At 40.4% G+C, this 13,020-nt stretch overlaps 1 protein-coding gene across 1 annotated transcript; it reads right to left on the minus strand.

Moving 5' to 3' along the window:
- Positions 1–3,516: 3,516 nt before the first annotated feature.
- LOC102845489 (intelectin-1-like) lies at positions 3,517–11,436 on the minus strand. The gene is made up of 8 exons (XM_006895543.1): positions 11,363–11,436; positions 9,648–9,661; positions 8,316–8,426; positions 6,750–6,997; positions 6,256–6,414; positions 5,771–5,891; positions 4,377–4,480; positions 3,517–3,669 (listed from the first exon to the last, which is right to left on the minus strand). The coding sequence occupies exons 1-8, from the start codon at positions 11,434–11,436 to the stop codon at positions 3,517–3,519; spliced, it is 984 nt and encodes a 327-aa protein (XP_006895605.1).
- Positions 11,437–13,020: the final 1,584 nt, after the last annotated feature.

Below are 13,020 nucleotides of genomic sequence, written 5' to 3' on the forward strand. Positions count from 1 at the left end.
TTTTTTCAGTTTTGTTAATATTTGTTTTAAGTATTTTGCAGTTCTTTCATTTGGTGCATATGTATTAAATGTTTTATACATCTTCCTCCTTTCTCAAGCCTGGTAATTATACAAGATTGATTCTGTGTGTAAACTTTTCCTTAACTTTGTTATATCATTACTCTTTCACCATAATTGTCCTTTTGTGACTGACTTATGTCACTCAGCATAATTTTTTCTACTTTTATCAATGTTGTGTAGCATTTCATAGATTCTTGATAGTTTTCCAATGGTAAGCAATACTTATATTGTGTGAGTGTAGCACAATTTTTTTAACCAATCATCTGTTGATGGACACTAAGGTTGTTTCTCTCTTTGCTGTTGTAAGTAATGCCACAATAACCATGAGTGTGAATATGTCAATATGTGTTGCAACTCATTTCTTTGGGATATATACCTAGTAATATTTCTATTCTCAACTTTCTTCTTTAGAGAAGTACCTATTTGTGTCCTCTGTTCAATCTATAATTTAATTTTGTCTTTTTCTCATTGAGATGTTGGAAGGCTGGAGGGTTGGCAAGGGACAGGAAGACCCTCAAACAGGTGTGTTGGTACAGTGACTGCCTCCATCGGCTCCCGTGTGTCAAGAAGTGTGAAAAACGCACACAGAATAGGACAGAGTTCAGAACCACTGTTCATAGGGTCACTATGAATCATACTCCACTCAAGACCACCTAATAACAACAACAATCACCATTGATCTTTGTCTACTTATTACCCCATCTTTTCAGGTCCCCAGTGGATCGTTCTTAATTTCTTCCCTCCCCAGCAACTCTGTCATCCTAGTAATGTCTCACCTTACCCCTGCTCCACCTCCTGCCCCCTTCGCCTTCCCATTTTGGATTTTTTACACATCTTAATACTTATACTTCTAATTTTGTAGTAACAGTCTTGTGGAGTACTTGTTCTTATGAGATTGAGTTAGTTCACTCAGAACAATGCTTTTCCAGCCGCTCCCATGTTATATACTATTTTTTTGAAATAGTTACTCCTCAATGCTGTATAATATTCCATTTTGGAATATACCACAATTGCTCAAACATTCATTTGTTTTGTTTTAATTTCTTTTTATTTTATGTTTATTTGCATGCAAAATTCATATACATTGTTTTCCATTCATATATATTGCATTTCACACATTCTTTCATTCACATTGATTTTCATATGATCATCCCTATACTTTGTGTCATATAAAATTAATCATCATTGATCTACACCTGCTATTCCTCTGTCCTTTCTGATTCCCACTCTATCTTTCCTAATTCCTTCACCCCTTCCCTCCACCTACCAAACCCTGAGACCCCATGATTTCCCCTTCTCCCTACCCTGGGCTCCCAAAACCCCTTCCCTTCCCTCTTTGGATATTTATACACATCCTACTGTTACTCTTCTATTTTTACAATAATGGTCTTATGCACTATTTGTTCTTATGAGACTGAGTCAGACCATGCAGCATAATGCTGTCTAGTTGCTCCCATTTATACAATATTTTTTCAAATCACTGGTCCTAAGTTCTGCATGGTGTTCCATCATGTGAACGTACCACAATTTCTCAATCCATTTATTTAATGATGGGTATTTGGGCTGTTTCTATGTTCTTGCTATTGTGAATAACACTGCTATGAAGATCAGTTACAAATCTCCACTTGTGTCTCTGTTATATTTTCTTCGGGGTATATTCTTAGTGCTGTAATATATGGGTCATATGGAATGTCTATGTTCAGCTTTTTTAAGGACTTGTCAAATTGTCTTCCAGAGTAGTTATACCATTTTACCCTACCAACAACAGTGTATGAGAGTTCCAATCTCTCTCCATCCTCTCCAACATTTATTGCATGCTGTCCTACTGTCCTACTAAACTTTGCCACTGCTGCTGGAGTGAGATGATAACTCATTGTGGTTTTGATTTGCACTTCTCTTGTTGCAAGTGATTTTGAACATTTCTTGACATGTATGTTGGCCATCTAATTATTGTCTTCTGTGAAAAGTTTTTCTATGTCTTATGCCCATTTTGTAATTGGATTATCATTCTTTTTCTTGTGGAGGCCCTGTAGTAGTCTGTAAACTTTTTTTTTATGAGACCTTGGTCTGAGATGTTATTACCAGATGTTTTTCCAAGTCAATATATTTTTCTTTTCACCCTATTGGAGAAAGCTTTTTGTGCACACAGAGACTTAATTTTTATTAGGTCCCATTTATCAATGTGATCCTCTCTGGTTGTGCATTTCCCAAAATATTTGCCAGCCTATTTACAGGGAGCACTGGTGGCCTAGTGGCAAGAAGGTGTGTTGAATTCCCAGAGGCATGCAGTTCTAATCCACCAGCTGCATGGTAGGAGAAGGATGGACAATCTTCTCTCCTGCAATTAACTGCCTATGAAAATCCACCAGAGGTTCCAACAACAACATTTATACCATAGGCCAGGCCTTCTAAGTTTGGTCCCATTTTGACTCTTATAATCTGTATGGTTGGAGGCTTTACTCCTAAGTCTCTGATCTACCTTAAGCTGATTTTTGTGTATAGTATGAAATGTTGATCCTACTTCAGCTTTCTGCAGGTAGAAGTCCAGTTTTGCCAGCACAATGACAAAGAAACAGGCCAGTATACTTTCCACAGCCTGATAAGAGTTTTTTCTCTCATTAGTTCATGAGTCCCTCACCCACTTCTTTACTGGCTGATTCTACAGGGTAAGCATTCTTTCCTAGACAGTGCCTAAATATTATCTCTTCTTTTACTGTCCTTTTTTCCTCTTCCCCCTTTTCCTTTGGCACACATTCTAGGGCCCCTTGGCTTGCTATCTCAGCTAATAGTTTGTGTTTTCTTTGGATTAACTCATGATTCTTTACCCCAGTTTTTATTCTCTCTACTCTGAAGATGAACCACTCTAAAGTCTATCCCTTATGCTTAAGATGTGTATATCAAGAGCTGTATTTGAATAGACAATAAGAATGAGTGGGGTGGAATTAGCATGAAATCTTCTCCTCAACTCTAACTTCTGGTATCCTGGAAAGAGGGCTGTACTAATAATGTTCTTGGATATTTAAGACTTGAAATTCCAAATCCAGAATCTCTGAACTAAAATTCACCAGAAGAGTAGGTAGCTGTGCTGTTGTAAGGCACCGTCCAGTCCACTAGAACTCAGAGGAACTCTATGAACAATAGAACAAACCTTGATCTATGTTGTATCATCCTCACAATCTCTGTCCTCCTCAAGCCTATTGTTGCAATCACTGTGTCAACCATCTACCGCATAGAAGATTTTCCTTTCTTTCACAGACCCTCTACTTCTCCAAGCATATCAATTGGTAGTCTTTTAAAATAACCCTCAGAGTTTAGGTCAAATTGTAAAAATAATTCAAGGAAACCCAGAATTAGTGCAATTTATTATCCTCTCATTCTTGCATGTTAACATTCCAGGTTTTATAACTCCTTGTGTCTGGGAATGAGAGTTGGTTGTGCTCCCACACCACAGACTTCTCATCTATAGAACAGGAGCACAGCTGCCTCCGTTATCTCCCGGCTGGAGCTGTAGCCTATGTGGGTTCCAAATCCATTCCAATCAAAGGCTGAGAAATCCCCACACTGCAACGGATTGCCCTCTGGGAAGTATCCTCCTCCTCCAATACAGTGCTGGGAAACAAGACAAGGAAGAGATATAATTAAATGAAACCAACAAACTCTTCATGATCACATCTCCTGGCTCTTGGATTCCCTTCCTATTTGGTTTTGCCACATCCTTCTCTGATGTTGTCCCATCGCTCTCCTAAGAGTCTCCTTTTCAATGAATTATAAACTCCCTCTCCTGGCTTATTTCTACCTTATTTAGCACTCACCCTTTGCTAGCCTTTCCTCCTCTGCCCATCCTTTGAAAGTTATTCTTTAATGCCCACCCACGCCTCTTTCTCTCTGTTACGGCTCATTTTCTCTCATTACTTTACCTATTAACAGAATAGTGATGACTTCCAAATTTCTGCTTCTAGCTTAGATTTTCTTAAACTGAGTCCTCCATATTTTACATCTCCCTGCATGTCTCCCCCTATGTCTCAAATGTAACTTAAATTCCACCTAAGCAAAACAAAATGATCTCTTAATGACCTCATATGCCTCTTCCTCATCTTGTCCCACTATCTTAATTGAGTTCCTTGATAGCATCCAGTCATTCCAAAGTAACTATCAATGAAACATCAGTAAATTAGACTTCCTAAACATAAAGCATATCCAAAAGACTTCATTAACAGACTAAAAAGACCAGACATAAAAGCCATATCAACATACCCTACCCAGACGTGTATGCATGTGGGTGCGCCCACAGGCCCTTGCTCTCCCTAAAGACTCACAAACTCAGTGTTGCAGCCAGTAACTCTCATTCCAGCACACAGGGCATTAGCGGCTCTCTCATTATTAAACACCCTGAACTGGACAAATCCTGCAACAAATTCACCTAGAAAAGAAGAGACAGAGAAAGGACTATTGTTTACAAAGGAGGAGCTAGAAACCATTTTCTTTTGACAAGCCCAGGAATTCTAAAACTCAGGATACAATCCTGCACTATGGGGTGGAGCGCAGCTCATCTGTGGCCAGAACCTGGTGGACATGGCTAGGTAGGAGGCTCTACCCATCTCCAGAGGGTGAAGATAATCCTTGTCATGTTAAGTCTTCAAGGGATAAAATAAGCTCTGCAAACAGTTTATCCAAAATACCTCCAGAAGTATAGCAAGACTATCAAAAAAATTAGAACTGAGACAAAAAATGAGATTTGTACACCAATATTCATAGCAGTTTGTCACCATTGCAAAAACATGGAAACACCCAAATGTTCAACCGCAATCTAATGGATTGAGAAATTATGGTACATTCACAATATGGAATACTACACAGCACACAGGAGCAATGATTTTGAAAACTACTACCTAACTTGAGAGGGACTGGAGAGCATTATGCTAAGTAAACTAACTCAGTCCCATAAGGACAAATATGTTATAAGATTGTTGTATAAATAGAAAGATAACTAGTAAAACGTGTATGAAGATCCAAGGTGGGGAGGGTAGGAGCAGAGGAGTGAGGATTGGCTGGGAGGGTAATTATAGGGTTGTACAATTTGATGGGTAATGGGAAAGCTAAAGGAAATGGGGAAGAACCAGTCTAAAATAAATGTATATGAATTTTATAAGCAAACCAGTATAAAATAAAAATTCTATTTAAGAGATAAAAAGAAAAAAATACAGCAAGAATAAATAAAAACCAAATATGTCCATATGTTTTGTTTATACATGTCTCATCCACTAAAATCCGTATAATCAATTGCTATTGAAATAGCAACTTCTGTGACTGGCTTCACTGAGCAATTTATTTTTTTCAAAAATAGCTATCTCTCCAAATGAATATTTTTCCTCATCACTTTGCTATTTGTTTTCCTGTGTACATTAGCCTACACCCCCTTTTTAACTACTATAGGAAGTTATACATAATGGTTAATAGCATAAACTGAGGTCAGTGCTAGAGTTTATATCTTAGCTTTGTTTCTTACACCCCATACTGTCCTTAGCAAGTTCCTAATTTCTCAGTGTTCAATCTCCCAAACTGTATAAAGGGTATGATATAATTTTAACATCCTAAATTTCTATGGTTAAAAGATTTTTTTAAAAAAAAGACAAGTTGCTAAGAAATAAGTTGGCTTATTTTAAAGTTACAGAGAACAATTGATGACTAGGATTAGGGAGCAAATACTCACCCTGACCGTATGGTGAGTAATAAGATGCTGTTTTCTGAGGATCACCAAAGTCATAGGCCACAGGAACTGCAGGGCCATTGTCAGTCCAACATTTCCCTATTCCATATTTCACTGGGTATTTCTGCAAAGACCCAGATGGGAGGTAATATGAGAAGAGCAGAAATGCTGCCATATTAGATATGAAGGTGAGGTGGCTTTCTTCAAGGTAGCTGTCATTATTCAGCAACTGGTCTTAACAAGGTGTCTCTTTTTCCCTAGGTAGTGTTTTTGAGCAACAGCTAGGCCCTTGTTGTCCCATTCTCTCCCCTATTCTCCTCCTTCATAGGACTGGCTAAGACTTCCTCAAAAAAGAGGTGGGACACCAGCTAACAATGAACCAGAGACAGGAGAAACAGATAATGATGCTGAACAGCAGAAAACGGATTCACTCCACAACCAAAACACTTCTCACCAAACCATCATCCCCGACCCAGAAGCCTATGTACCTGGTAGAGGCCAAATAGGTTGTGGCCCAGACTGGAGAAGAAGCTACTGTATGTGTGGTACCTCAGGAGGGAGCTGTTCCTCCATTCATGCAGTGGGGTCTTGTTGGGCACATGCCAGATGCCCAGGTCCCGTGCCTGGATGTCATAGTAACCAGGGTTCTGGAGAACAACAGACATTGACCAACCAGGAGGTCACAGGAAACAAGAAACTCAGCACACGTGAAGTCTCCAGATGCTCTGAGAGCACAGGGATCCACTACCACATAATAGCAGTGCTCAGACACCTGCTTCCAGCACGTGGAAATACCCCTCCACCACCCCCCAAATCTAAAAGGCTGTTTGGAAGAAATTAGGATTGAAGATTTTTTTTCTTTCTTTCTTTCTCTCCAGCCCAAGCTTCACATCCCAATCTCCCAGTCTTCCCTTCTACTTGCGGTACCACAGCAAAGCCTGTCCTGTCATTATTTCCCAAAGGAGTGGTGAGTGGCACAAACCTTGTAGTCGTCGCTCGTGGCTCCCTCTGCAGAACCAAAGGTGTTGTAATTGGCCCAGTTGCCCTCCCCTTCTGGGTAGTCTGCTCTGTTGCCCTGCTGACTGGACCAGCGATCTCCCACTGTGCACTTCCCTTGTACACTGTTCTCATGCACACTGGCCACCAGGGTCCAACCACCACCCCCCGAGGTCATGTCACAGAAGGTCTGGTAGACGACACCATTCTCCGTGCGCAGGTAATACAGGCCATCTGTGGAGAGACCACCAAAACTTTCCTGTCTGAGAGCACATGACCCATCTCAGACCCCATAATCAAAAAAACTGGGAAACAAAGAGTGTGTCCTTTTGGAAGATCAGTCTCTTTGGGTTTCCATCATTTCTGTTCATCTAAGAGAAGAGGTACTGACTGCCTTTGTTCAACATAGTCTTGTAGATTCTATTTACTAAACATCCTTAGAAGGTAAAGATCGTGTCTCCCTCTGAATAATAGAGCGTTCTGTCCAGGAGAGGATAGAAATCACCAACCACCCACATCTCTAGTCTCCATTGTGTAGCTGGAAACTTCTCTACACTCAGAGCAGAGGACAGATAGATACAGTTATTGCTCTTTCTAACAGAGTCAGAGCTCAGAGTTTCTTGCCTCAACCACAGACCTGCAAAAAGCCTGCACTGTACACACTTGTAACCTACCTTGCTTGTGTGCATAGACCAATAGTCAAGATTTAGCTACAGTTGACCTAAACTTTCACAAAATGCCTGTGATCCTCCCTAATGTGGGGGGTACAGGAATCTTACGGTGAGCTGATCCAAGGTGATTTATCATCCACTACCCTGTCTTCCAGTGCAGCTGTCATTAGACAGGTCCTCATCACCTCTCAGGTTCAGATGAGTCCCGAGCTAAGACTCCAATTTAGGGTACAATTGTACCCTCTAAAACTGCCTGGCTTTGTTTTGTTGCTAAGGCAACAAAAACCATCCAACGCCTCTTTTGTTGCATTTTCATTTGTCCTATTTGTTTCTGGTCTTCCTGTGAGAAAAAAAAAATGAGAAGCTGATATTTTACTGGGTCTCGACTTTGCTGTCTTTTTAAGTAATAAAATGCTTGTATTTTTAAAATATTTTTGTTTCCAGGCTGGCCAAACATATCACTCTACTTAAAAGCTCTATTACCTATACAGACGCATCTGGCCTTCTTTTCCCTGTGCAGTAAAAAGTGGGACTCGGAATTCCAGGATAGGAAATGCTGGTCTCAATTTTCTGTCAGCATGCATAAAATTGTTACAGGCTAACTAACTGTTCTTTGACAAGTAGAATAACATCTCAGACCCTTTACAGTTCTTAATAACACCCTCCCCACTGCCAGGAACGCTGCATTCTCCTTGGTTGAAAAGATCACATCCAATGTGACTGAGGTAGGACATGAAAGCCTCAGAATCTCCATTGAAATTAGCAGCCACAGTCAGATAGACAGTAGTTCTGGCTATGTACCTCCAGATTTCCATGACTGGCTTCTATTTAGCTGAAAAGTGGTTTCCAGGGGAGAATGCTGAGATTGTTTTTTTACTCACCAGTTGCTGCATGGCAACTGTCTTTGATTTCTTTGCAGCTTCTAGGCATTGAATGGAGGGAAGAATCACAGACATTTTCCTTCAGGAACATCTTAGGATGGGTCACTGCTGCTAGAGGGTGGAATAATATTTCTCATTAATAGTCTGTAGCTGCTGACAACATCTTTCTTCTTCACCAGATCCTGCCCACTGCAGCACTCCCTCACCGCTTAGAATGTCAGACCTCAAGAAGCCAAGAATTCTCTCAGCTAACCCAATATATAGGATAGGCTTCCCACCTAAATTTTCAGCTAATTTTAATTAAGTATCTATTATGTGCACCACAGGTGATGCAATGGATAAAACTAGGCATGCTAACCAAATGGATTGAACCTAGACATGATAACCAAATGATTAAACCTAGGATGTCAACCAAAAGGCTGTGGCTTGCATCTGTCAGTGAGTCCAAAGGAAAAGAATGAGGAGTCTGCTTCCTTAAATATTTACAGACTGGGGAAGCCTAAAGTGTATTTCTACTGTCTTATAGGTTCACTATGAGTTAGAATCCACAGCAATAGGCTTGGGTTTTGAGTATGTGTTCCATGGAACAATGAGTATTGAAAGAAAATATGACCAATTTCCTTAAGAGAGTGCATTCAAGAGGGAAGGAACACAAAATAGGTCACTGAAAATAGAGAGATCCCGTTGTGGGTCCAGATAAAGTGAACTTTTTGACAAGGAGGCAGAAATGTAGTTTAGGAATTTATTCTGATACAATGAATTGTTATTACTGCCATTGTTGTTAGGTGGCATCGAATCAACTCCTATTCATAGCTGGCCTGTGTACAACAAAATCGAAAATATGCACAATCTTACACCATCCTCACAATCTCCATTGTGCTTAAGTTGCATTGTTACAATCACTTTGTCAGTCCATCTCATCTCCTCTTTCACTCACCCTCTCTCCTTTCCAAGTATGATGCCCTTTGCTGAGGAAAGGCCTCTCCTAATAGCATGGTCAATGAACGGAAGACAATGACTCATCATCCTTGCCTCCAAGGAACACCTGACTTCTAGTCATCTAAGACAGATTTGATTGTTCTTTTAGCAGTCCAGGGGCTATTCAACACTCTTCACCAACACCACAGTTCAAAGGCATCAATTCTTTTTTTATCTTCTTTATTAATTGTCTAACTTTTGCAAGTCTTTGAAGCAATTGAAAAGGAGTTAGCCATAAAACAGATGGAAAGGAAGAGAATGTTCCAGGGAGAGGTGGGGAGAGAGTAGGATTAACAGCATGAAGATAATGTAGCACGGTCCAGCCTGCTGAAAAATTACAAGTCAGTCACTTACTGTGGCCAGGGTACCTATTGTAATACAGGGAGTAATGAAAGCCAAAAGTGAAAGATTAATCAAGGCTAGAGATGAAGGGGCTTGCTTATTAATCTAAAAGTTTCGAGATTATTCCGTAATTCTGGATGAGTGGAGGGCAGGGGAAGGTATGCTTCTTTTTAAAGATAAGTATGGGAAGCCAAACTTTATACCAAATATTATATGAAAACCCTTGTTCAGGAATTGAAGGAATTACAGATTTATAACTTAGGATTTCTCTTGTGGCAGATCCTAGAAAATGAGCTGTTTGTTCCCTGCAAGACAGGAGACAGCAAGGGGCCCCCTACAGAGGGAGTGTTACTTCCTGAGCTAGAGTTCACCCTGAGGCATCAAGGTTAATAGTTAAGGCTAAAGCAAATTCTTGCATTTGTGAACCCCTCCTTCCTGAGTCAAGCAGAAGGTTTTCAATAGAAAGAGCTTTTCTAAAATTCATTTGCATTGAATTCTCTTTGTGATTTACTTCCTGATAATTTTCAATAAAGACACAGAGAAGCTTGGCTTGGGGTCTTCAGTCGAGCACTGCTGACCCCCTGTTTTATGCTCTCTGCTCTATCTCATTCCTGGCTGTTTGTCTCGTTATTAATAATTATAAAATTATTTCATTCTTTGGGACCCTCGGTCTGCAACAGATACGCTTTTTTTTTAAGGCTCAAAGTAAAATCTAAAACAACCCATAATGACAGAGCACACTTGGGCAGACATTTAACATCTCTAATCCCCCTTTTCTTTGAGATGTTGCTAAGAAGCATTTCAAAGCCCTGGAAAGCAAATGAGAGGATATATTTAATATGTTTTTAATTAATTTATTAACATAAATGCTGTTGTTGTTGTTATGTGTCATCAACAAGTTGTTTGCAACTCATAGCGACCCTATGTGCAAGAGCTCTAAAGGCCTTTCTATCCTGTGCCAACCTAGCCATCTCAAACACACTCATTCCCACCACTCCACTCACAGAATCCATCCCTCTCGTCGGGGTTTTCCTCTCCTTCGCTGCCCCTCCACTCTGCCAAACATGATGTTCCTCTCCAAGGACCAGTCCATCCTTGCAACATGCCCAAAGTATGTCAGATGAAGCTTCAGAATCCTTGACTCCAGGGAACATTCTGGCTTCACCCTCTCCACGACAAACCTGTTTGTTCTCCTAGCAGTCCATGGTATATTCAACACTCTTCTCCAGCACCACAGCTCAAAGGCATCAATTCTCTTTCTATCAACCCCATTCACTGTCAACATAAATATTATAATCCAGTAAAAATGAAAACTGTCATGCTATGCTTATTTTGAGGAAAGAAATTGTAAGACTGAGGACAAGTAAATGGTGTTCCTTGGATGCATCACTGAATACAGAGCTCCCCTTGAAGAACCCAAGGTCAAGGCCAGAGGAGCAGGACAGTCTGTAATGGGATATAGTGTTTACTTTACATCCCTGAGGCTCCTCACAGACACACAGAGGCACATGACAGAGATCCTAGCGCACACCCAGCCAACATCATGACTGCATAAGGATAAATCCCAAGAAAAGCTAGAAGTCAGCACCCAGTATCTTATGTCTACTATCAAGTATGGTCTCTGTGCATCTCAGTGATGCCTCCCCTAATCAAAAAATGCATAGCAACACTGCCAGACACTATTCACTCCATACTACTGAACTCCTGAAGAGAGGTGAGTTACTTACCTGCACTGCAGCCTCTGACGGACACTGAGAGGAACAGCAGGATGTCCTCTAATTTCCTCTAATGTCCTCGCCATTGTCCTCTAAGTGGAAACAAAATGCACAAGGTCACTGGCTAGATTATCATTTCTCTTCTTCTCACATTTAGTTCATAATTATTCTTTTTTCCTCCCCTGAATCAGGATACCTCAAATGGAAAGTAATGGGATTCTGGACATTCTACAACCTCCCAGGGGAGCCTTGACCCCGTCTGGCTCTACAAACATACAGTGAGTCCTAGGCCTGAAACTCCTAATCCCTGACACTAAGACCAAACCTGACAGGCATCAGAGATCTAGACAAACCTTGTCAGACTCAAAACCTCTTCCTCACCAGGACTGAAAGTATCTTCTTTCTTCACAGATGCCAAAGCTGATAATTCCCCGCTTCCTCTGCAGAAGATTTTAACTTTATAAACACTGAGCCTTTTATGAGAATAGCCAAACTGTGCAAACCCAGCCCAGCCTCATTTTATGAACCCATGACCAGCCCAGACAGCTGGTGCTCCCACTGTCTCCTTTCCCTTTAGGGATCTAAGAATGTCAACAAGTGCATCATTGGCTAAAGGAGCAGTGAACTGTGGTCTTGGTCACACAGATGACATGAGCGCTTGAAGGAAAGGGAATCCTGCTTCCTCAAAGTGTGTTACTGCTTAAGTATCATAAACTGTCACGTACAGTGTTATATCACATAATCAGACTCTCTCAGGTTAAGTCATACATATAGTGCTTTCCTGCATTCCAGACTCTCCTATCCATTATAAGATGCTCTGAGAGCCCAGCAAACCATCTTTAATGACTTAATATCAAAACATCAACTTTTGCGTGTGTCTCACTATAATTTAATTACTTTATTAAATTTTTAGTTAGAAGGAATAGAAAACTTACAAAACATTGCAAAAATATAAAAACAGTACCCAGCCTCTGAAACCTGAGAACAGAAGACCTAGATGGTGCCTAGCTATCAACTCCAACTGTTCAAACCTGAATCACAGTTGAAGCCATCTGATAATGGAAGAAGAAGAAAAAAGAACAAAAGTTAAATTCATCAAGAAGATTAGACTTATTGATGCAGTAGAGACTGGTGGATTCTTCGATCTATGATGCTGACTGAGACACTGAACCAAAGACACTAAAGAGGCTCTCAAAAATCAAGTTTAAATCACAAAAAACACAAACATATAAAGTGAACAATAACACTTTGAAGAAATAGGCTTCACATGCTCCTCAAAGCAGCTATGGATGACCAAAGGCCAGCATTTGCCCAAAAACAAAGTTAAAAAGAAGCAGGAAAGAGTAAGAAAACTAGGTGAACAAATTATGGGGAATGCACAGTAAAGTGGAGAAAATGCCTACATATTGTAGAGACTGTACTAGTGTCTCAAAACGATCTGTGCCCATCAACAAATGAATGGATAGAGAAGCTGTGGTACATCCACACAATGGAATACTACTCTGCATTGAAAAACAAGGGACTCATGAAATATTATTCAAAATGGGTGACCCCGGAGGACATTATGGTGAGTGAAGTATCTCAGTCACATAAGGACAAATACTGCATGGTGTTACTGTTGTAGAATGAGGCTGACATCAGGGTGTGGGGAAGTCTGAGAAAAACTGGAT

The sequence above is a fragment of the Elephantulus edwardii genome, unplaced genomic scaffold, assembly GCF_000299155.1.
Source record: "Elephantulus edwardii isolate Elephantulus edwardi_28Jun2011 unplaced genomic scaffold, EleEdw1.0 scaffold00168, whole genome shotgun sequence".
Taxonomy (NCBI): domain Eukaryota; kingdom Metazoa; phylum Chordata; class Mammalia; order Macroscelidea; family Macroscelididae; genus Elephantulus; species Elephantulus edwardii.